This window comes from Arachis ipaensis, chromosome B5 (assembly GCF_059453495.1).
Source record: "Arachis ipaensis isolate K30076 ecotype BB chromosome B5, ASM5945349v1, whole genome shotgun sequence".
Lineage (NCBI taxonomy): Eukaryota > Viridiplantae > Streptophyta > Magnoliopsida > Fabales > Fabaceae > Arachis > Arachis ipaensis.
The window spans coordinates 7,692,603-7,717,049 of NC_142440.1; the positions used below are offsets into that span (position 1 = coordinate 7,692,603).

Genomic DNA, 24,447 nt, shown 5'->3' on the forward strand with positions numbered 1-24,447 from the left:
GGAGTTTGGCTTGCGTGGGTTGTTGGACCCCGTTATCAGCCATATATGAGGATTAGTAATCCTGCAAAAAGAGAGTGTAAAGCTAAAAGAGTGTTAAATTCAGTGGGGTTTCTATGTTCGGCCCCACAGTGGGCGTCAAATGTTCCGTTCTATGTGAAACTGCCGAGTTATAGTGATTCCTTCCGAGCAATGCGTCGCTTGTTCCGGGGAGCTATACGTCAGCCTGGCTTGAACACCGCGGCGGAAATACTTGCAAAAGATACTCCGATGCTCAAGTAAAAAAAATGCTTAAATGAGATGTTACTAAATATATAAATAAGCCTTTTGTGGAACCTGTCTTTTCTGAGGTTATATCTTTGCTTATATAGACGATTTTGTATACTGATCTTTTGAATTTGTTCGTGATTCTAGGTAGGGGTACTGGTACTGTTTTCTTTAGTAATGGCTTGTTGATAATCTTTGACTGATAGTATTTCGGAACCAATTTTATTGTTATTACTCCTATATTATTCGGTTTGTTATTATTTGAATTGTTAGCCGAGGTATAAGGGACGTATCACTATTAAAATTGTCTTGATTCGTTGATTTTTTCTACTAGAATGTCACTAAGTCGTCCGCAACTAGGATTTGAAGTATGCCGAGTTGAGTTGAGCTAGACCAAACTCAAGCTCGACTCACAAAAATTGAGCTTGGCTCATGACTCGGCTCGTTAACAATGGAGTTTATTTCTTAAGCTCAAACTTGGTTCACCAAAAGTTCACGAGCGGACTCAAATAATATGAACATAGTCTATAATTCTATATCAATAAATTATAACTTATGTATTTTAAAAAATATTTAAAAAAAATATCAATTTTATATATTGTTTATCTATCAATAAATTATTATTTTTAAATTATTAAGATCGTTAATATATACATATATATATAAAATCGAGTCCGTTCACGAGCTAATGAGTTGAGCTTATCCAAGCTCAAGTTCAGTTCATTTAATTTATGAGTTCAATTCCAAGCTCAAGCTTGACTCACCAGCTCACGAGTTTAGCTTATCTAACTATTAATGAGTCGAGTTCGAACTGGCTCATGAGCTGACTTGACTCACTTCCAGCCCTATCCGCAACTGATATTTTTTATGACAACTAAAGTAGTATTAAAAAAATTAAAATATATTAAAATTAATTAATCTTAATTAAAATTATTTTACATATCTATTTACATTTTTATTATTTTTCTTATAAATTTTAGAAAATTTGAATATAAAAAAATCTAAAATAATGGAAAATTATTTTTTTTTTTGACACGAACCTGTTTTTTAACCAGTTACTTAAAGTTGACTTCACTCCTAGTCTTAATTAGTGCTGGCAGATCCTATTGAATATACACGGTGCCTTCAGCAGTGTTGTCTCTTTCAACATCCATTTTCCTTGTGGCTTGTCGAATCCACCTCTATTATATTCTATCATGTCAATCCACCTCTATTATTTCTTCCTTGTCATCATCTCTGTTATCTCTCTTGTGGCTCTCAACCTTTTCTTCTTCCGGTCAAGAAAATCCAAAAACCTTCCTCCAGCTCCACCTTATCTTCCCATAGTCGGAAACCTCCACCAACTCAAACAACCATTACACCGATGCTTGAATGAGCTGTCACAAAAGTATGGCAAAGTCTTTTCCCTCTGGTTCGGCTCCCGCCTTGTGGTTGTCGTTTCATCACAAACGGCAGCGCAAGAATGCTTCTCCAAAAACGACATCGTCCTCGCAAACCGCCCTTACTTTCTCGTTGGAAAGTACATCGCCTACAACTACACAACCCTGGTGTCTTCTCCCTACGGCGACCACTGGCGCAACCTCCGTCGCATCGTGGCCACGGAGGTTCTCTCGACGCATCGAATCGACTCGTTCTTGGAGATCCGAAGAGACGAGATCATGAGGCTTGTGCAAAAGCTGGCTCTGAAAGCTTCCACCAACGACGATGACTTTGCCAGAGTGGAGCTAAGTTCCATGTTCTCGGAAATGGCGTACAACACTATCATGAGGATGGTTTCTGGAAAAAGATACTACGGTGATGATTGTGACGTCACTGATGTTGAAGAAGCAAAGCTATTCAGGGAGATTATCAAGGAGTTGATGGTTTTGGCAGCAGCAGATAACCCCGGAGATTTCATAGCTCTGCTTCGTTGGTTTCGTCTTGATGATTTAGAGAAAAGGTTAAAGAGGATTAGTAAGAGAATTGATTCTTTCTTACAAGGTCTCATTGATGAGCATCGCAGTGGCATGAGGAACACTAACACCATGATTGATCATCTTTTAACTCTGCAACACTCCCACCCTCAATATTATACGGATCAAATTATCAAAGGACTTATTCTGGTAATTAATTGCTTCCTCTATCTTTCTTCTATTATTCATTGCTTAAAGTGCTTCGTACATATAAAATGTCTTTATCCAACCATTTATTAGATGGAAAAGTATAAGTAGAGAATCAAAATATTAAACAATGTAAACAATGAATATATCAAATATTTATTTTATTAGATGTGCGGATAATTATTTTAATATTAATATTTAGATGAATAATTTAAAAATATAATATATTTTAATTTAATTGATAATTATTCATGTTATTAAAAAAATTATTAATTACCTAACATTATTATTAGTTACCTAACATTACCCAAATTTGTCCATTGAGAAATCATCATCATCTTTCGTCAATAACATTTAGGGAATTATCATTATGCCTAAATGATGGTGGCTAATTTATTAAAAATAAATTACAGGATAAAATTTTAAAAATATTTTAAAATTTTATTTTGTTTCAATTTCGTTTTAATTTTTTTTTAATTTGTATCAAATATATTTATAATAATTAATTTTTTAAAAGTTAAGAACCAAATTAGCAATAATTTTATAAAAATAATATTTAATACAAATAAACTGGTATTCTGCATTATTGTTAGATTAAAAATGTTATTCGTATACTAAAATTAGCTACTAAAATTAATTATTAATATATTTGTGTATAAATATGTGTATAATTTGATTTATTTTTAATGTGTATTTATATTCTAATATGTATTTTATACTAATGACTAATTTTAGTTACTGATTTTAGTGTATACGTAATGGGTAATGCTAGGAAGAAAAAAAAAAACAGCCAGAACTTGCCATTCATTAATTGTCGCAACAATTAATGAATGCTAAATAAGGTAAGTTATGGCTGTTTTTGGCTAATTTTCTTTGGTTACCAGACATTTCCGATACGTAATATACTCGTTGTTAGATTGATCATAAATTTAAAAAAAAAAATTAATTATCAATATATTTAATACAAATTAAAAATTTTTAAAATAAAATTAAATAAAATAAAATTTAAAAAATTTTTAGCAGGACGAATAAAGTTTATTTTACTTTTAAAATATAAAAATAAATAATTTTTTAATATTTAATATTTATTTTGAAAAACAATTTTGCAAATTCGGCGTTAAATTAAAAGGGGCCAACGAGTTTGCCTATCACTTATTACGTGGTCCCATATAATTTGAGTATGGTATGGAGGCTCCACATATTGACAATGATTTATTTTTGTTTGTTTATGGTGTCTATTATTAAGGGTTTAGTTAATATATATTTTTTAAGTTAAAATTATTATCAATAATTTTTACAAAATTTATTTTAATAAATATATGCAGATACTTTAAAATTTAAATTTAGTATTTATTTTGTAATTTTTTTAATTAATAGCTTTAATATGTTTTAAAAAGTATGTATTAGCTAAATTTTATTATGCGAAATGTTAGAGGGTTTTAGTGTAAAAAATGAGCAGTTAATTAATGTTGATTAAAAGTAAGATAAAAATATTAATTATCTAAATTTTTTTACTAGTAAATATCGGAAAAAAATTATAACAATAGAAATGTTTAATTTAATATTAGTTTATTTTATACTACTACTTTAATTTTGCGGTTCATTGTGTTCCTATCACATCTTCACAACTAACATGCCAACGAGTTATAACTCAAATGGCATACTTAATTAAGAGGTTGCGAGTTCAAGTCTCCTATCTTTACTAAAAAAAACATGGACCGTAAATATATATTTAAATCTTCACATAATAAATTAAACATATATGTCTGTTCCTAACAAAACATAATTGGTCGTTCTATAATTTGGACTTGTAGGTTATGGTATCCGCTGGAACAGATACATCAGCTGTTACTTTAGAATGGGCAATGTCTAATTTATTAAACCATCCAGAAATAATAGAAAAGGCAAGAAAAGAAATAGAGACACAAATTGGAGAAGATCGCATTGTTGACGAATCTGACATTACAAACACAAGACTCCCTTACCTTCAAAACATTGTCAATGAGACATTTCGATTGCATCCTGCAGCACCATTATTGCTACCACATTACTCTTCTGAAGATAGCACCCTAGAAGGATATAAGGTACCACAAAACACAATAGTATTAGTGAATGCTTGGGCTATTCATAGAGATCCCAAAGTGTGGAGTGACGACTCTACACAATTTAAGCCTGAGAGGTTTGAAAAAGAAGGTGAAGCAAATAATCTACTTACATTTGGAATGGGAAGAAGAGCTTGTCCAGGAATAAATTTGGCACAACGTACTGTCACATTGACTTTAGGCTTATTGATTCAATGTTTTCAGTGGAAACGAATAACATCTCAAAAAATTGATATGACCGAAGATAAAGGACTTACCATGCCAAAGAAAATTCCCTTAGAAACTATGTGTAGGTTGCGTGAGCAATTTGCAACTAGGATTTTTTATTCGAAAACATTAACGCGAGATCCTAGTTAAAGTTATTATATGAAGTTCTACACTTCTACTACATCTATAATGTAAAATGAAGGGACAAATATGTATGTCTTTTAATTTGTACTCGATGTTTGCATTTAGTTTTAATGTATTTTTTATCTTTTATTTGGTTTTTAATAATTCAAAAAATTTAGATATATTTCAATTTTATTTTTAAACCAATTTTGACTATATGCTTGAAATATATTTCAATTTTCTCTTTTATATTATCGAAAGTGAAAGGTATCAGAGAACCAGATAAAAAACAGAACAAAGTAGAAGAAGATGCTAGAGTGTTTTGTGAGAGTCATAGAGAATTCCAGAATTTGAGAGAGAGTTCTTGAAATTGGGGTTACAGAAGTGATTTCTAAACTGAGTTGTGATCTGCTATTTATGCATAGTGAGGGCTGTAACAAACTGATGCCAGCTCACCATATTGCTAACCACATTCCTAACTGATTGACAACTCAGATAACAGAATTAGTGCCAAGCCACTAACTACTAACTGCCTATAGGCTACTCCTAACATCCTCCCTTAACATGAGGGGTGTTGCTTCCCTGGTATAGCCTCACTGAAATCCTCCCTTGAACTTATGGGAGGTCTTGGTGTGTCTGTGGCAACTCGAAGCTTTGGCCTGAGACTGTGGAAAGCTGCCTGCGACAGTGGCTTAGTCAGTATATCCGCAAGTTGATCTTGTGAGGGTATGTGAACTACATGAGCTAGTTGCTGCACTACTCTGTTCCGTACAAAGTGTAGATCTATCTCAAAATGTTTTGATCGGCTATGGAGATTGGGATTTCGGGTCATAAGTACTGTGCTTTGGTTGTCACAGAATATTGTGGGTGCTGGGCCAGGTGGTAAGCGCATCTCTAGTAGTAGCTTTTGCAACCAAATTGTGTCTGTCATAACATCAGCTAACGCTCAAAATTTAGCCTCCGTGCTGAACCTTGAGACTGTTCGCTGCTTCCTACTCGACCAGGTAACTAAATTCGTGCCAAGAAAAACACAGTATCCTGATATGGACTTGCGATCATCAGTGTCTGTGGCCCAGTCAGAATCACTGAAAGCCATGATTCTTAGGGTGTCGCTCTTGTGGATCTGCAACCCTAGATCAATTGTCCCGGCTAGGTAGCGAAGAATCCGCTTAACTGCTTTCCAGTGCAAATCTGATGGAGCATGCATGTATTGGGACACCTTGCTAACAGAATAAGCAATCTCAAGTCTGGTAATGGTAGCATACTGAAGACCCCCTACCACAGATCTGTATAATGAGGGATTTTCGAAGGGTGATCCTATGCTTGCTATGAGCTTGGGACTGCTGAGCATAGGAGTTGGCACTGGTTTGGCATCTGGCATGTTGGCTCTTCCTAGAAGCTCTTTGATGTATTTGGACTATTTGAGAAGAAGGGAATCCGGCGAGTCCCTGACCACTTCGACCCCGAGAAAGAAGCTCATTTCTCCTAGATCTTTGAGGGTGAATACCGCATGCAACTGTTGAATTAAGCTTTCAATTTCAGTGGCGCTGGTGTCCGTCATGAGAATGTCATCTACATAGGCCAGGAGATAAGTGGTGGACATCGAGCAGGAACGCACAAAGAGACATGGATCCGAGGTTGTACTGGTGAACCCAAAGCTGAATAAGGTGCTGCTGAGCTTGAGGTACCAGGCTCGTGGGGCTTGTTTCAGCCCATAGAGCGCCTTCTCTAGTTTACATACCACACCAGACCCGTGCTCATAGCCTTCTGGCTGCACCATATAGACCGTCTCATGTAAGTCCCCATTAAGGAACGCATTGTTAAAGTCAAACTGCCGGACCTTCCAGCCCTTTGTCATTGCAACTGCGAGAACTGTCCTTACAGTAGCAGGTTTAGCTACTGGGCTGAACACCTGATCATAGTCTAATCCTTCTCTCTGATGAAAACCCTTTGCAACCAACATTGCCTTGTACTTTTGCACCTTTCCATCAGCCTGCCGTTTGACCCGAAACACCCATTTGCACCCAATTGTTTTTATGTCAGTAGTCTCAGGGACCAATCGCTAGGTATTGTTCTTCATCAACGCGCCAAATTCCTCATCCATGGCAGCCTTCCAGTGTGGTGAGGATAGTTCTTGAGCAACCGTGGCAGGTTCAGTCTCTGTGAGGTCCAGTAAAGAACTTTGGAGTTGAAGATGATACACTTTTGGCTTGAAGATACCTGCACGTGACCTAGTGATCATGGGATGTGTCCGAGTGGGTGCTGACTGATCATTTGTCTCAGTTAACCCTGCATCAAAACAAGAGGGAAACATAGCAGTAGAAGAGCAAATATCTATATTATTAGATAACGGACAAGAATCAACATTAGTAGTATTGGTTGTGTGCTCTAAGGGGTGAGAGTTGGAAGGGGGAGTTGGTGAGGGTGCACTAGCTGCTGGGTTGGAACAGGGTGAGTGTGAAGGAAGAGGAATGGTGCTAGGTTGAGGCTGTTGCGCTGTGAGCTGAAGGGCAGGGGCTGTTGGGTGTGGAGCAGGTCTAAAGAACTGGGTTGATGTGGTGTGGGGCTGATGTGGTACAGCACAGGTAGGGCTTTGGTCATTGGTAAAATTTGAAAATAGGACAGGGAAGGGGAATTCAGTCTCGTCAAATATCATATGTCTGGAGATCAGGATTTTACCAGCTTGGGTTAGGCACTTGTATCCTTTGTGGAAGGGTGAGTAGCCAAGGAATAGGCACTTTGAGGTCTTAAAGGCAAACTTGTGGGGCTGATAGTGTCTTAGCTGGGGATAGCAGGAGCAGCCAAAGGTCTTAAGAGCTGTATAGTCAGGTAGTTGCTTGTTTATAAGCTCATACGGTGATTTTTGGTGAGTAACAGGTGAGGGCAGTCGGTTTATGACGTGAGTGGCTGTAAGAAAGGCTTCATCCCAAAATTTTAGCGGCATTGAGGCCTGGGATAGGAGAGTGAGACCCATTTCTGTTATATGTCTATGCTTTCGTTCAGCGCTCCCATTTTGCTCATGAGTGTAGGGACAGCTCATTCTATGTGCAATCCCATGTTGCATTAGTGTCTTTGTGAAGGCATGAGAGGTGTACTCCTTTCCATTATCTGTCTGTAGTGTTTTGATTTTACAACCTGTTTTATTTTCAAAGAGCAATTTATATTGCAAAAAGGCTTGACGTGCTTGAGCCTTGTTATGCAAAAGATAAATGCATGAGTACTTTGTTGCTGCATCAATGAAAACAATGTAATATCTGTATCCTGAACTGCTGATCATGGGGGCTGGTCCCCAAATATCTGAGAATACTAGTTCTAGAGGCTGAGAGTAAGTTGTTGTTGAATCAGAAAAAGGTAAATTGTGGTGTTTTCCATGATAGCATGCACAACAGAGATTTTTTATGATTGAAAGAGGACCATTTTTATTGAATTCATTACTAGCAATATTACACAATTTCATTACTTTGTGTACAATGTGTGTGGCTGGATGTCCTAGCTTTCTATGCCAAACATCAAATACAGACACTGGTTTTACTCTAGAAGTACCCTCAACTGGTCTTAAGTTGCTTGCAGGCTTTTCAGTCATAATATTCACAGTAGTTGGACGGACTTCAGTGGTGTGAGCAGCATGAGACTTATCAGCAGAAACAGCATCAGTTTTCATGAATTTTTCCATTCCTGATTCTGACTCTGAGGTAGAGTTGTGTATGGTGTTGTAGTTAGTAGATGCTAAATGGTTGAGTGTATGTGCAGTAGGCTTATTGATGTGGTTCGTGGTACTAGATTTTGGTGTAGGATTATTTTGCGTGGCTTTGGCCATGACTCCAATATCATCAAATTGATATAACCCTTGACTAAGAGAGCCTTTGAGAAGTGTCTCCCTGGTCTCCTGGGATTTCACAAAGCAGTCAAATGGCCAGAATTTAAAGAAGACTTGGTTGTCAAAGGCAAATTTAGCTACACTAATGAGATTTTTGGAGATTGAAGGAACATGAAGGAGATTGAGCAGTTTAAAGTAGGAATGAGGATTTGAGGCTGAAATTAGAGAAGTTTTGCCAATACTAAAAATGTTCATACCTTGGCCATTACCTGTGAATACTTGATTTGTGCCCTCATACTCTGAGCCTGTGATCAGATTGTTCCCATCGAAGGTCAGGTGGTGAGAAGCCCCCGTATCTAGGTACCAGGCCTTGTCTGTTAATGGAGTGGAAGGTGGTGCTGCAGCTAGTAGTGCCGTAGCCTGCGGCGGTGGCTGGGGCTGATGAAATGCAGTTGAAGGAGGTGCCGGATGTGTGACTGTGGCTGCAGCATTTGGATTTGGATAGTTTTTATTGAAGCGGTGATAGCACTCCCGCACCGTGTGACCAGGCCGTCCATAGAGCTGACACACCACTCTGTTATGTTGAAAACCATATCTGCCACCTCTATAGGACCCTCTACCTCTGAATCTTCCTCTGGATTAAAAGGGTTGACCTCTACCTTGATTGTAGCTGTTGGTGTAAGATTGTGAATTGTTGTATTGGCTGTTGTACGACATTGGTGACTGATCTTTATGCTGATAGTGTTGAGATCTTACTTGTGAGTGACTTTCTCCTCCTTGAGTTAGGTTGACCTGGATAGTGCCAAGTTCTATTTTCTTGAACCTCTCGACTAGTTCTTCCTGGCTTAGGAGTTGAGCTTCAACTTCGCTTTCAGTGACACTTTCAGCTTTGGCTGAGATCATCATGATAAACGTGCTATAGTCTTCGTTGAGTCCCTGAGTAATTGCATCCACAAATTCTTCACTGAAAAGTGGTGATCCTAGGGTAGAGAGAGCGTTTGTGATTTTCTTGAGCCTAGACATGTATTCGGTTGCAGATCCTTGTAGTTTCACAGTTTTGATTTGTGCCTTTAGTTGTTTCACCTTCGACTTCAACCTTTTTGCAAAATACTCCTCTAGGTTATTCCAGATTTCATACGCATACTCACAGTTTGTTACCTGACTTGAAAAGGCTGGATCAATCGATGCAAAGAACCACGAAATCAGAAATTGATCGTCTTGCTCCCATTCCAGAAATTTTTGCGTTTCATTATCTGCAATTCTGTCTTCTTCAGAGGCGTATCGGCATGGAATTTTCTTCTGGTTCAGGTGATCCTTGAGACCGTTGGATTTGATGAACGCAAGGGCTTGGCGCTTCCATGGAATGAAATTATTCTCATCTAGCTTCAAGGCTACAGTGTTGATAGATGTGCGAACTGCGTTGTTTGTTGTTGTTGCGGAGGCTGCTGCGGAAGTGACGGTGACACTGGTGTCGTCCATGGATCAGAACCGGATGCTCTGATACCATGAAAGGTATCAGAGAACCAGATGAAAAACAGAACGAAGTAGAAGAAGATGTTAGAGTGTTGTGAAAGTCATAGAGAATTCCAGAATTTGAGAGAGAGTTCTTGAAATTGGGATTACAAAAGTGATTTCTAAACTGAGCTGTGATATGCTATTTATGCATAGTGAGACTGTAACAAACTGATGCCAGCTCATCATATTGCTAACTACATTCTTAACTGATTGATAACTCAGATAACAGAATTGGTGCCAAGCCACTAACTACTAACTACTTATAGGCTACTCCTAACAAAAAGCACACATGAAAATGATGCAATAGTTATCAGGAAAACAAGTCATACTATTTTTAGTAATTTACTATTAAAGCAACATTATATATCCTCACTTTAAAAAAAGTAACAACAAATTAAAGTATTTTTTATTTATAATTTTATTTAGTAAAAATGTTCCGTGACCAAGTTTTTGTTAGCCTAATAAATTATTAAATCAACTTGATTAGATTTAGCTAATATAAAAAAAATGTTCAGCTAACATTAATGTTTCTTTTTAGTATATATAGGGTTCTTTAATTTGAAAATAAAACTGACATGATCACACACAAAAATATTAAATAAAAGTTACGATTTTTCATCTTTTCATAAAAGATATAAAAAGATATAAAGTAAGATAATTTATATTTAAACAAAATAATGATAATACATGTATATAAAAAATTAATTATTAATTAATTATTATATATAAAATATATGTATTTAGTATTGAATACAAAATTATTATATTATTGTAAATTTAGGACGGATCCACTCATGTGGATGTGGGGGCAAGTGCACCCACTATAATTTGGAATTTTATTGAATAGTATATAATAATAATATTTATTTACCCCTATTAAATATTAAATTTGACCCCACAATAATTTTTTATTCAACTTTTAACACTTGATAGCCAATTTGAAAACTTCATATTAGATGTCCATTATAATTATCAAATTTCAAATTTAAATAAGATTGGTGTTCTTTCTTAGAGATCGACTCGAAAGAATATTATCTATCCATTTGTGTTTGTTCTTTTTGTTATGAAACCACTCATCCCAAAAGCTTAAGCTGATGGGAGAAGGTAACATTAATGGTTATATGTCTAACAGAGCTCTATGTCCGAAAGGTCAAGAGTTCGATTCTTGGTGAACCCCAAAAGTGGCATAAGGCAAATAAAAGAGAAAAGAAGGCCTATGCAAAATCAAACAAACCCAAAAAGAGGCTCTTGTTTGAGGGGGAATGTTAGATATAACCATTAATGTTACCTTCTCCCATCAGCTTAAGCTTTTGGGATGAGTGGTTTCATAACACTTTTAAAATTAGCTTTAGTTTTTTTCATAATAACTACACTAATTGAATGAACTTTTTTAACTATGAATATCATCAAGAGCTAATTTGTATGAAAGTTGAGTTTTAAATGATTGTTTAACAACATATACAAAAAAAAGACATTTTAATTATATTATCAAGGTTTCAAAATATGAAATATAAAAAATTAAAATTAAAATTATATGTTATTATTTAAATTACTATTTTAGTATTTTAATTTATAATTAGATATTTTGAAACCTAATCATATTTTACAATAACAAAATATAATTATAACAACAATTATGTTACGTAGACATAAAATAATCACTTGTAAAAAATAAATCTTAAAATATAAATTTTGAAATACAAAATACATATTAAAAATAAGTTAAATGATATATGTATTTATACACAAATTTATAATAGATAATTTGATAGCTAATTTTTTATGTAAACATAATATTTTTATTATAAAAATTATTATAATATTATATATATTTTACTTTCACTATCAAAATTTTCTGGATCCGTTACTAATTGTAATAATTTATATTATTTGTGTATGGATAAGTTTTAGCGTCAAAGAGCTCTTTTGAATTTTTTATTCTAAAAAAATCTTTTAAAAAACTCATTTAAGTGAATTCCTATAATAAAATGAATCTTTGTGAACATCATATAATAAGATATTTATTCATGAAAGGTAAGAAAGTTGCAAAATACTTATAATATAAGTTCCCAGAAAAATCTAATCGCCGCCCTGTCCAAATTCAAGTCAATGACAATGAAGATATCTTAACCCTTTGACCTCTCTTTTAGCCTTTTGGTTCTTTGTTACCATTTTTGCTTTTGCTTCTCAAAGTTGGAATAATATTGTTCGTGACCGCTCGATAACCTATGGATTTTATTTGAAAGCTTGCTTGTAAGTTGTAACTGCGAAGGTGGAATAAGAACTAAGAAAATAATACGTATATTAAAATGAATATTTGCAATGGAATACATTCTGCGAAGTTTTAGGTAGGCTACCGTTTTTATATTAGACGATATAGATACAACACAATGCTCCGACAAAAAAATAAATAAATAAATAAATAAATGTAGTAATAGAAATTATTATATTAATGTTCTGAAGCGTTACTTGATATACTCGGATGGATTTGGGGTTTAGACTTGAAGTTCAAGAAGAAAGTCTAGCCGCTAACAGTTTTATTAAAATTTTGTCAATAATTAATTATACAAAAAAAAGTGAACAATTTTATATTATTAGATATAATATTATACCACTAAAAATATTAATGATAATTAATTAACAGTTACAAATTACAAAATCTTTTGACCTTCTAACACTCCTCGAAGTTCAAATACCTTTTTGTAAGGTTTCAATTTGAATGTCATTGGTCCGGTGGTTTGTTCGACATTTTCGTCGGACGTTTCGATGCCTAAGTTAGTAAATATTTAAGTAGATTTTTAATAAAATTAGCTTAGTAAAAAATATCTGTATGATGGGATATTTATAAATTAAGAAAGTACGATTTAGTTCTTTTTTGTAGATGACTCAGTTATTTCTCTTATAGTGTGCGCAACTATAAAGCACAGACACTTCGTTGAGTTGCCGTGACAGCGTGTCAGACACATTTTGGATACGACACTCATTGACACTCGTCCGACACGCGTGACTGTCGTGTCTAACCGTGTCTTAATAAAAAATAAATTCTTTTCCGAACACATTTGGACACATCTAAATACCTAGGAGTGGCAGGAGTACCTGAACCCGCAGGTACCCGGGTGCGGGGCAGGTTTTCGTCGAGGCAGGGCGGGGTCGGGACTGGGGTGAACCCGCCCCGGAGTATATATTATATATTATAATATAAAATAAAATATATAAAAATTATTAAATATAAAAATATATAAAGGACTTTTGTGTGGGTTGTTGCCTAGGGTTTCAATGCTAATCTTCTTCTGCAGTGAGTGAAAGTAGTGACTAGTGTAAGGCTGAGAGCAACGAGCTTCTTCTTCTCCAACGGCTACTCGCCGGCCACCGTCACCTCCGTCCGAAAGCAGAGCTTCGCCGCCATCCTCTGTCTGGGAGAAGTGCTTCGCAGCCGTCCTCCGTTCGAGAGCAGATCCCGTCGCCGTCGTTGTGACTCCGTCGCCATCCCTGCGTCTTTTATTTAATCATTTACTTTGGAACTCTGTAATTTTGTAACTATAACTGCAATTTATGTTAGGAAGAGTAATATACAGCTAATTAGAGGTACTCATAATCTGTAATTTTGAAATTCTGTTATTTATATATTTGCTTATCTTTTATTTTATTATTTATTCTAAAACTTTGTGACTCTGCTACTTTAAAATTCTGTTATCTATATATTTGCTTATCTTTTATTTTATCATCATTTACTCTGGAATTCTATAATTCTGTAATTGTAACTAGAACTTATGTTAAAAAGAATAATATGCAAGTTAATTAGGGGTACTCATAATCTATTAATATGTATAATTCATATTTACTATTCCAACTGCTTAATTAAATTATATTATTTATAAATTTTAATATTATATGCGAATAAAGAAACTGATTTCTAATATTTCTGTAATATGATTTTAAAAGAATGGGAAAAAAACTAAAGGGTATTTACAAATTTGATTAATTAATATTATTAATATTAATAAACGGTTACTAATTGTTTAGTACCATTTGGTTGAAAGGACACAATCTTATTGTATCTATTGGCAATAGAAAAGACACAACCATTTGTATACGTAATTAATCATAATTGCTACATGCAATATGTATAAATAAGTCCTTATCCACTATTTCAGAGATACAAATACTAAGTGTACAATAATAACCATTGGAACAATTTTGAAAATTGAAGATGAGCGGTGGAGTGAGCGGGGAAGAGATTTTGAGGGTGAAACACGGTGAGGCAGCCGGTAATATCGGCGGAAGAGATAAGGGGGAGAGCGGGGGAGGGATTGCATCAGGGGAAAAGGAGGATCATATTTCGGGAGGGGTTTCTAAGCCTTTGAAGGTTTCTTTCAGGGACAAAGTTGTGGGTTCCAAGATTGCTAAAGCTTTTTCACTTGTTGAAACTTTATCGGGAGATAACATTGCGGTAGTTTCTGGGAAGCAAGGAGATCTCTTGCCACCGAGTGTCACGTTTACCCAAGAAGCTAAGAATTGCTTGGCAGAACCTTATAAGGATGCTATAGTGATTAAGGTGCTAGGTAAACATTATAGCTACACTGCATTGTCTCATAAACTCCGAACGGTATGGAGGATTAAGGGAGGTTTTGATTTATTGGACGTGGGATTTGACTACTTTCTTGTGAAGTTTGATGTAGCTGAGGAGCGAGAAAAGGTTCTCTTAGGAGGTCCGTGGATGATCGAGGGAAATTATGTGGCTGTGAAGCCTTGGGATCAAGAGTTTAGATCAAGTGAAAACTGTTTTGGAGCAACTTTAGTGTGGATTAGAATTTCCGGATTACCAATTTGGTGCTACCAAGAAGATGCAATGCTCCGTGTTGCGGCTGCAGTTGGCATTCCCGTTAAGGTTGATTTGGCAACAAAATTAGCTGAAAGAGGACGATATGCTCGAGCCTGTGTTCAGATAGATTTAGGATTGTCAGTGACTAAGAAGATTCTTGTTGAAGGTGTTGAATATGAGGTTGAATATGAAAGTCTTCACCTTATTTGTGGCTCCTGTCTCAAGTTTGGTCATGATATGAAGGTGTGCAAGACTGACAGCAATGCAGGAGGAGGAACTAATACCAAGGTGATCAGCGATGTAGCAAAGCAGCCAGAAAGCTCAAATTCAAAAAATCCAGTACATGTAGAAAAGGCAAGTTTTCATTTTGGCAAGAATCTTGGAGATGAGACTGTAAATGTTACTGTCCCGGATTTGGTGGAGAGTGATTTGCATGCTGTTCATGTAGACCATGCACAACATGAGGATTTGGAAGGTTGGACTCAAGTGATTAGGAAAGGAAAGTATAAAATGGGTCAAAAGCCTTCTCTTAGCACCCATTGGGTCCAACCAAAAGTAAAGAAGACTCCTAACAAGGCTACCAATACTTGGACAAAGCCTAATCACCAACGTACAACACATGCAACTGGATCCAAAGTAAAATTAAGCAGGGGCATCAATATTGGAAAACCGGTTAGTGTGGCTTCTTCGGGGACCCGACACAATGTTCATCATCAGCAGCAAGGTGAGACAACAAATGGCACTGTGCGAAAGCGTCCTCGCCCAAACTCTTTGCAGAATTCACTAGTAGATAAGGATGGAGCATCGACGGCGGGTATGGTACAAGTTTCGACGGAGAAAATTGGGCTGCAACTTGAGAGTTCATTAAAGGCAGGATCGTCGAAGACAGGGACATCATGTTGAGTCTCAGGTTTGTTATTGGAGCTCTCTTTTTGCTGTTTTTATGGATAGTTTCAATATCATAGCCTGGAATGTGAGGGGTGCGTCTAACAAGATGGCCCGTGTGCATTGCAAAAATTTGGTGAGAATATATAAACCATCTTTCTTCTTTCTCTTTGAGACTCATACCATGTTTAATAATTTGAAGAATTTTTGGGATAAGTTGGGTTTTCATTGTGTTGGTATTGAGGAAGCAGTAGGACACAGGGGTGGCATTTGGTTTCTATCTTCTATTGCTAATGCTTCTTGTGTGGTTATTGATCAAATTGACCAATGTATCACAGTAAAAGTGAGTGTGGGTAACTTAGTTTGGCTTTGTAGTGCAGTATATGGGAGTCCTCAATTCGAAAAAAGATGTATGCTTTGGGATCATTTGCGTTCTATTAATTCAGGCCATAATAGACCATGGATGGCCGTTGGTGATTTTAATGAGATTGTGGCACCAGATGAGAGTACAGGTGCTTATTTTTCTTCTCACAGAGCTAGTCTATTAACTACTACTCTAGATGACTGTGAGCTCTTTGATCTTAAAGTGACTGGTAGGAGATATACTTGGTATAGAGCAGTTCAGGCTGGCAGGGACTTGGCTAAAAGGTTGGATAGAGCTATAGTTAATGAGGCGTGGATGACAATGTTTCCTGAGGGTTATTCTGAAATTCTTAGCAGGCTTCATTCTGATCATTGTCCTATTTTAGTTCGTTGTCATGGTAGCCCCAGAGTGAAAGGCTCACGTCCTTTTAGGTTCCAAGCTGCGTGGGCAACACATCCTTCTTATAAACATGTTATTAGTAAGGCTTGGAATCAAGAGTTTGGAAGTGTTACCGAAAGGCTTAAGATGGTTCAACAGGCTTCTTTAGCCAATTAATTTGGTTTTGTCTCTTTTTTTTCTTTCTTTTCTATTTAGTCACCAAAAAAAAAAAAAAATACTAAGTGTACATTTTAATCAACTATTAAGAGATTTTCTTTGTTCAAGAGAGTTAAGAATTTCTTACTATTGCTAATTAAGAAATTCTTAGGTTTTATTGTATACTGGGAGAGTATTGTCATTAACCATATAGCAACTAAGTGTGGAGACAAATATCTCTTTAAAAAAATGATCTAATCGTGCCTTGAAATCACTATACAAATATAAAATTTTGTCATCTTCTCATACCATATACCCAACAAAAACTATATAGGCTGATATGCACATCAAAATTGCAGTTTAAGCGTTAGTCACATGCTGGTGGAATACAAACTTGTATTATAAACAGTGTATAGTAGCAGATGATTTTGAAATAGTTAGATTCATCGTCCTCCTAAAATTAAATCATTTCCATTTTGTAGTGACACTTATTTTGTTAAAAGAAAACAAATATTATTATTGTTAGTATGTAGGAGATGATTTTCTCTAACTTGAACTATAGGGTGTATCATATATACATAACTAATTATTATATTTTTGGTCCGAAAAAGAGTAAAATTTGTCTACCTTAATACCCACTTTTAAATACAAATATCAGTACTATTTTGAATGCACTTAAAAATTTTGTGGTTAAAATGGTACATCACTGGCAATAGTTATCAGAAAAAACAAGTCATACTATTTTCAGTGATCTACTATTAAAGTAACATTATATATCCTCACTTTAAAAAAATAACAACAAATTAAAGTATTTTTTATTTATAATTTTATTTAGTAAAAATGTTGCGTGACCAAGTTTTTGTTAGAGAAATTCGAAATGGAGGGAATGATGATAATGCGGTGCGGGTCGACTAAATGCAACATTTTACTAAAATAGCTACCATCGAATTTTTTTAATGGCGAATTTAATGCTAAAGTTTGCATCTATTTTCTCGTTTTTTCTCCAAATTATTAGCGGCGAATTTATTATTGAAAACGAAAATTTGCCGGTAATGATTTGACATACATGACGAATCCCACACAAAAAATCGTCAGTAAATTTTTCAGTAAACCCAATGCTAATGTGCGATGGTAAATTTAACGGTACTCAACATTTTTCTTGTAGTATTTCATTTGGAAAAGAGATTACGATTGGGAGGTTAAGACTAGAAGACTGAAAAACAGAGATTAAATTAAATTAAATTTGTATATTATATTTAGTGTAAAATATACTGGATTGAATTATATTTAGTTTAAAATAAATATAAAAATTAGGAGAATAAATTTAGAGTTTGAAAATTTAAATGAAGATATTTTTAAAAGATAATGTTATTAAAATTTGATTTTTGGTCTCCAAAAATTTCAATTTTTTAAAGGGATTGAAATTTTATGTTTTAAAACTAAAATTTACAATTCTTTAATTTCAGTCTGTAGCCACCAAATAAAATACTGCATCACAGTTTTAGTCCGAGCCTCAATTTTTAAAAATAAACGCTACCAAAAAAAGTTTATAATCTATTAAAAAAGTAAAAATTATATTTGCATACATTCTGAAATATAAACTATCCAAAAGTTACAAAATTCATTATTATTTATAATTAATTTAACAATCATTTTTTAATTACTATCCACATAAAGATATTTTATAAAAATAATAATCAACTAATAACCATGTATTTAATTAAATTAATTAGTATAATACATATTAATATATTAATAATTATTTTCACGCAAAGAAATCTTTACTTTATCCAACTCCAAATCAAAGTCAAAGATGGTATCTTAATCTTTGAGGCGTTGACCTTTCTTGGGTAGTTTCGTACTATCTTGACTTTCTCTAAGTTGGAATATTATTCATTTTCACATACTACACAGAATTTGAAAGTTGGAAGTTGCAACCGTATATATATATATATACAAATTAAAGAGCTACTGTATTATTATTACCACTTCACGTCAAACCCTACATACAGAGCCAAATTTATTCAGATAAAGCATAATGATGGAACTTTCGTATTATAACTCTCTTCTTCTTCTCCTCGTTGTTTTCATCACTTCTTACAAGCTATTCACAAAGAGATTCAAAAACCTACCACCATCTCCACCGTCTCTTCCCCTAATCGGCAACCTCCACCTCCTGAAACCACCCGTCTTCCGCACCTTCTACGGCTTATCACAAAAATACGGTCCCATTTTCTCGTTTCGCTTGGGTTCCCAACTCTCCGTGGTCGTTTCCTCCGCCTCCTTGGCCGAAGAATGTTTTACCAAAAACGACATCGTCCTCGCGAACCGTCTCCGTTCCCTCAAGACCAAGCACCTAACCTACAACAACACCGTGGTGATAACTTCGCCGTACGGCGACCACTGGCGCAACCTCCGCCGCATCTGCTCCCTGGAGATCCTCTCCACTCAGCGTCTCAACTCTTTTACGGGAATCCGAAGGGACGAAACGGCGAGGTTGATCCGGAGCTTGAGTCAGGGGTTAGGCGAGGGTTTCACGAGAGTTGAAGTTAGATCGAAATTGACGGAGCTAACGTTCAACACGATCATGAGAATGGTAAGTGGGAAACGGTACTACGGGGAAGAATGCGATGGGACGAGTGCGGAGGAGGCGAAGAAGTTCAGGGATGTGATGGATGATATGGCGAAGTTCGGATTGAGTTCGAATCTTGGGGATTTTGTGCCTGTGGTTCGGTGGTTCGATTTCAGTGGTGATAATAGAAAACTCCAAATGATTGGTGAGAAGATGGATGCTCTGTTTCAAGGGCTGATCGATGAGCATAGAAGCAAGAAGGAAAGTTCAAACACCATGATAGATCACTTGCTCTCCTTTCAAGAATCTCAGCCAGAGTATTACACCGATCAAATTATCAAAGGGCTTATCATGGTCAGTCATCTATTCTTTGCGTATTAATTGATGATTAAAAATGATAATTAAGAGATTAGCACATAATTTGAAATCTTAAGTGTTAATGACCAGACCATTATTATTCCGTTTGCATGGGTGTAGGCCATGATGGTGGCTGGAACAGAGACTTCGGCTATAACAATAGAATGGGCACTGTCGAATCTGTTAAACCATCCACAAGTGTTGGAGAAAGCAAGGATGGAGTTGGACACTCATGTTGGACAAGAGAGGCTCTTAGAAGAAGACGACCTTACCAAATTAACCTACCTTCATAACATAATCTCTGAGACTTTGAGACTCTACCCTGCAGCGCCAATGCTGTTGCCTCATCTCTCCGCTCAGGACTGCACCCTTGGAGGCTACCATGTGCCACGTAATACTTTGGTTTTCGTCAATGCGTGGGCCATCCATCGGGACCCGGACTTGTGGGCCCAATCTTCAACTTTCATGCCTCAAAGATTTGCGAATCCTGAAGCCAACAATAACCCTTATGCCTTGATGCCGTTTGGGATGGGGAGGAGGGCGTGTCCTGGCTCCGGCCTGGCCCAGAGAACCGTGGGCTTGACTTTGGGCTCTTTGATACAATGCTTTGATTGGAACCGGATTGGCGAGGAAGAAGTTGACATGACAGAAGGACACGGAACTCTCATGTCAAAGGCTATTCCATTGGAGGCCCAATGTAAAGCCCGTCCAATCATCACCAAGATTTTCTCTCAATGAGATGTGTATAATGTATGATTGTTTTCCATTGATTTATTAGCTTTACTTTTAAATTTTAACAAGAAAAAGAATGTATAATTTTTATATTTGAGAAATCTATGAAGCTTTTCCTATTTATTAACAAGTTAAAGTGGTTAATAATGTTCATTTGTTGGCAAATTACAATTAATCAGATGGGAAGTGTATATGAAATAATGCTATACATCTAAATTTTTTATTAATTAAGTTCAACTAAATTAATCTAATATAATAAAATTTAGTTATAATTGATATTATTATAAAATTTATTATTTAATTTAGTTAAATTTAATTAAAAAAATTTAAATGTATAACATTAGTCATATATACGAGATATGCTTGAGATTTGTTAGGCAGGTTCTAGATTATGGCACTACCTTTAAAATAATTTGAAATTGGATTGAATAAAAGAAAATACAAACCTAACACACATGATTGTGTTGCCCTGAGGGGCCACTTTTATTAAATTAATACGAGTGGATGCATAATTGCATATGGAATACACTAGAACAATTAGTGTAGTAGTATTAATATTATGTGACAAAAGTCACAGTATATCTCGTTCTCATCTCCAACGATACAAAAACATCATGGTTTTTCTGATAGAGAGGGGCCTAATTAAGAACTGTCGCTCCGATTTGGCTTGAATGAGGTGAACACCTATCCCAACATATATAAAAAAGACAGACAATAAGGCTTTTTTGCATACCTTCTTTAATTTATCATCAATTAATTTTAATATAAAAATAAAGAATATACAAAAATAAGACCTATAATATTTGAAAAAAAATACATTCAAATCTTTGACTTTTGAATTTTTTATTGAGTTTAAAAGACTCAAATAAATAGAAAAATTGATTAATCTAAATTTAAAAAGAAGAGTTTTAGGGGCGAGTAACTTTTGTGATTTATAACTATTAAATAGTCATTAATAATGATTTTAATGGTGTAAGATTGATGTGAAATTTTATCCAATAATTTTTTTTTTTGTTGGTTATATGCTTGCCAAAATTTAATAAATGGTTGGCCGTAGACTTTTACATTTAAAAATTGTAAAAACCTTTCCTTTCCCCTATTTATTAATTTTTTTTAAGAAAAACAAAGAGCAATAAGAAAGGAATGAATGAATTACTTGATGGTGTTGTTGATCATGAACATTGGGAAGCCAGTCATTAGTGGCAGGGTTGCATTTGTAGCCTCGTCCTGCTGGCTTAGTTTCATGAGCAGCGATTACATGGTTCTGTGGAAGCAAGTGATGTATCTCATAAGCTCCTTCCGTGACCACCTTTATAAACCCAGTCCCTGTCTGCTGAAATAAGAAAAAGTTAAAAAGGAAATAAAAGCACAAGATAAAGCTAAGCAGGAAGTGAAGTATGAATTACGGCGTGATGCTGTTTGTCAATAGATGCTAACTTCTTGTAATACTCGGTTTCTACAAACTCATCCTGCGCATCTGCCCACCCCTCCTTAAAAACTATATCCTGCCAATAGTGAAAGGCATCATCAGAAACCAATGAAGAGAGAGAGAGAGAGAGAGAGAGAGAGAGAGAGAGATGCTATAGAGAGGGAGAGACATGAGATTGAGACTGGAGAGAATGAAGCTTGTGTAGCTCGGGTATGGAATTAGTGACATGGAGGTCAACGGTGGGGTCTTCTTGATCTGGTTCGCTTCTGTTGGGTTTGATGGGTCGTTTGGGAGCCAAGGCTTCGAATTGAGCTCTGATCTGATCAGCGATCCTCGCTTGCTCATCAGGGTCAACAACCTCGTCGCTTCTACTGGGCTTCTTCCATTGCCCCTGCCCCACCATCGTTCTCCCTTTTCGCTTTCAGTCGCAAGTCTAATGAATTTATTTCTTATTTATAGAGAGAGTCAAAGACAGGGAAAGTAAAAACTAAAAACTGTGGGCCTTCAAACCCGCGGCACCTCTGTATGTGTGATGCTGAGTGCTAACTCAAAATATGGGATCGTCTCATTTTAATGGGCTTCAAATAAGCTCCTCCCTCTCCCACCCAATCTTTTTTTCATTTTTCCTTTTTCTATTTTAGTTTTTAAAACTACATTAATTAGGGGTGTACATGGCCCAGCCGGCCCCGAACACTTTAGAGGTTAATTTAGTATGATTTTATTGGGTCTAAGGCCGGATAAGGGTCTCAAAAATAGATCCGATCATTATTTCGGATCGGATCCGGACATAGTTCGGGTCACCCGAACTCGGTCCGGTGACCCGGTCATCATACACAATTAATATTTTGTGTTATTAGTGATGGATGATGGTTATTCTTATGTGGAATTTAAATATTGTAAACCTTAATATTTTGTGTTATTAGTCATTATAAGATTATAAGTTAATGTTTTATGTTTAAAATGCATAAGACTTTACACTAATGCATAATATTGTGTTATTTGTATTGATTTAAATATCCGGTGTTATTAGACAATATTAGTATTGATTATGGTTATGCTTTAATTTTAGAGAATGGTTGATTCTTGTTATATTTTTTTAAGTGAATTTTACTATGTAAATTGTGAAATAATGGTTAGAGATTAGGTGATTTTTACATGCTAAAGACCTGATTTTTACCCGATTTTTACCCGGTTTTCACCCGGCTCGAAGGTGCGTAGGTTTCATTGGGTTTAGAATCGGATTAGAGTCTAAAAGTTAGGTCCGGTCTATATTTCGGGCCGGATCTGAATTAAGCCAAATCTAATATGACCCGGACCATGTACACCCCTAACATGAACCATAAAAATATTCTAACTATAAATCTATCACAAGCCTTTATCTTATTACTTTTGTAGGCAGTGGAATTGTGGAAAGGGAGTTCATAAAACGTTAAGTTTTGTAAAGTCCATAAGTGTTTTAGCATACTTAAAGTCAAAGAGACAACTTTACTTGAAAAAAAAAAATACTCCACTGCCAACGAAATGTTGTATAAATAAAAATTACTAACGGTCCATAGGGATTTAGCTTATTACTTTCTGTTACAACTAAGTGAAATTCTCGTTATACTGTACTCAGCAATTATATTGAATGATTCTATACAAAGAATTTAATTACCATCACATGACTCAGGCTTGCATCGGCTACTAGCTTCTTTATGTCGTCATGAACGTAACAGAAACACGAAGGACTTGTTCTTAGTGATCACTATCAGTCACAAAATTCAATAACCAGGTCAAATTTCATGAGGAAGCTACCTAGCTAGTATGCGTGTGGAAGCTAGTTCCGTGGGAGTGGCAACATGCACCCTACCGTATCCCGTTGCGAATCGAGTTGGATACTCTATTTTATTCGATCAACCCGTACTCTATATATGTATATGTTATATATTTATATAAAAATATTTTTTAAGTAGATGTTGAACTAAAGACCTATATATCAAAATCTTTAGCCATTAAAAAAATATTATTAATTGATAATTTAATACATTTTTTTTAACATAAAAGTCATTTCTATTTTAAATTATTATCAAGTTATATAATAATGTTGCATCTTTTTGGTAACTCGCGAGTAGGGTCGTATACCCGCCAGTTAAGAACAAGTGGGGTTATGATTGCGATATTCTCAACTCACGGGTAGAGTAGGGTTGAATTTATATAAAAATCTCAATTCGCGGATAGAATTAAGGTTGAATCTAAACTGTTCGTTGGTTCGTTGAGTCGTTTAGCTATGAGGTGTAATGAGAAGGATTAGGACCTGAGTGCGGGTGTTGAGGTGGGGAGTTGCGCTAGTGGGTAGTCAGTTGGTCGGCGGGTGGAGCCACCTGCAAGGACACTTTGATACTTAAGTTATTGTCCGTACGATGAGGCGGCTAGATTAAGGTAATGGTGACGTACCTGAGGAGAGGGGTAAGTCCCTCTTCTTTATTCCTATTCGTTTGGGTGGACCCTCCTTTTATTAGGGCCCAGCCCTTCAGAAGCTTTCACCAGCTGTCCAGATCCCTTATAAGAGATTGGGTCACGTGATGGGTGTCTCGTTGTATGGACGGGACGCGTGTTCGCTTGATAGATCTCTGACTCTTGTTAGGT

At 35.7% G+C, this 24,447-nt stretch overlaps 4 protein-coding genes and 1 pseudogene across 5 annotated transcripts; 4 read left to right on the forward strand and 1 right to left on the reverse strand.

Moving 5' to 3' along the window:
* Positions 1-1,365: 1,365 nt before the first annotated feature.
* On the forward strand, positions 1,366-4,956 carry LOC107642736 (cytochrome P450 81E8). Its single transcript, XM_016346197.3, has 2 exons — positions 1,366-2,366; positions 4,178-4,956. The coding sequence occupies exons 1-2, from the start codon at positions 1,461-1,463 to the stop codon at positions 4,820-4,822; spliced, it is 1,551 nt and encodes a 516-aa protein (XP_016201683.1). The 5' UTR covers positions 1,366-1,460; the 3' UTR covers positions 4,823-4,956.
* A 9,381-nt stretch (positions 4,957-14,337) lies between these two features.
* Positions 14,338-15,736, forward strand: LOC148563296 (uncharacterized; annotated as a pseudogene).
* A 156-nt stretch (positions 15,737-15,892) lies between these two features.
* LOC148563297 (uncharacterized) lies at positions 15,893-16,753 on the forward strand. Its single transcript, XM_088486722.1, has 2 exons — positions 15,893-16,187; positions 16,281-16,753. The coding sequence occupies exons 1-2, from the start codon at positions 15,893-15,895 to the stop codon at positions 16,751-16,753; spliced, it is 768 nt and encodes a 255-aa protein (XP_088342848.1).
* Positions 16,754-18,705: 1,952 nt separating this feature from the next.
* On the forward strand, positions 18,706-20,523 carry LOC107642737 (cytochrome P450 81E8). Its single transcript, XM_016346198.3, has 2 exons — positions 18,706-19,658; positions 19,782-20,523. Exons 1-2 carry the CDS (start codon positions 18,771-18,773, stop codon positions 20,397-20,399), a joined length of 1,506 nt encoding a protein of 501 aa, XP_016201684.1. The 5' UTR covers positions 18,706-18,770; the 3' UTR covers positions 20,400-20,523.
* Positions 20,524-20,832: 309 nt separating this feature from the next.
* Positions 20,833-22,378, reverse strand: MEE59 (maternal effect embryo arrest 59). Of its 2 annotated transcripts, none has more exons than XM_016346200.2 (4): positions 21,992-22,378; positions 21,800-21,898; positions 21,550-21,723; positions 20,833-21,077 (listed from the first exon to the last, which is right to left on the reverse strand). In XM_016346200.2, exons 1-4 carry the CDS (start codon positions 22,223-22,225, stop codon positions 21,036-21,038), a joined length of 549 nt encoding a protein of 182 aa, XP_016201686.1. In that variant the 5' UTR covers positions 22,226-22,378; the 3' UTR covers positions 20,833-21,035. The 2 variants fall into 2 exon arrangements, with proteins under 2 accessions (XP_016201686.1, XP_016201685.1); XM_016346199.2 differs by having other exon boundaries at positions 21,550-21,726.
* Positions 22,379-24,447: the final 2,069 nt, after the last annotated feature.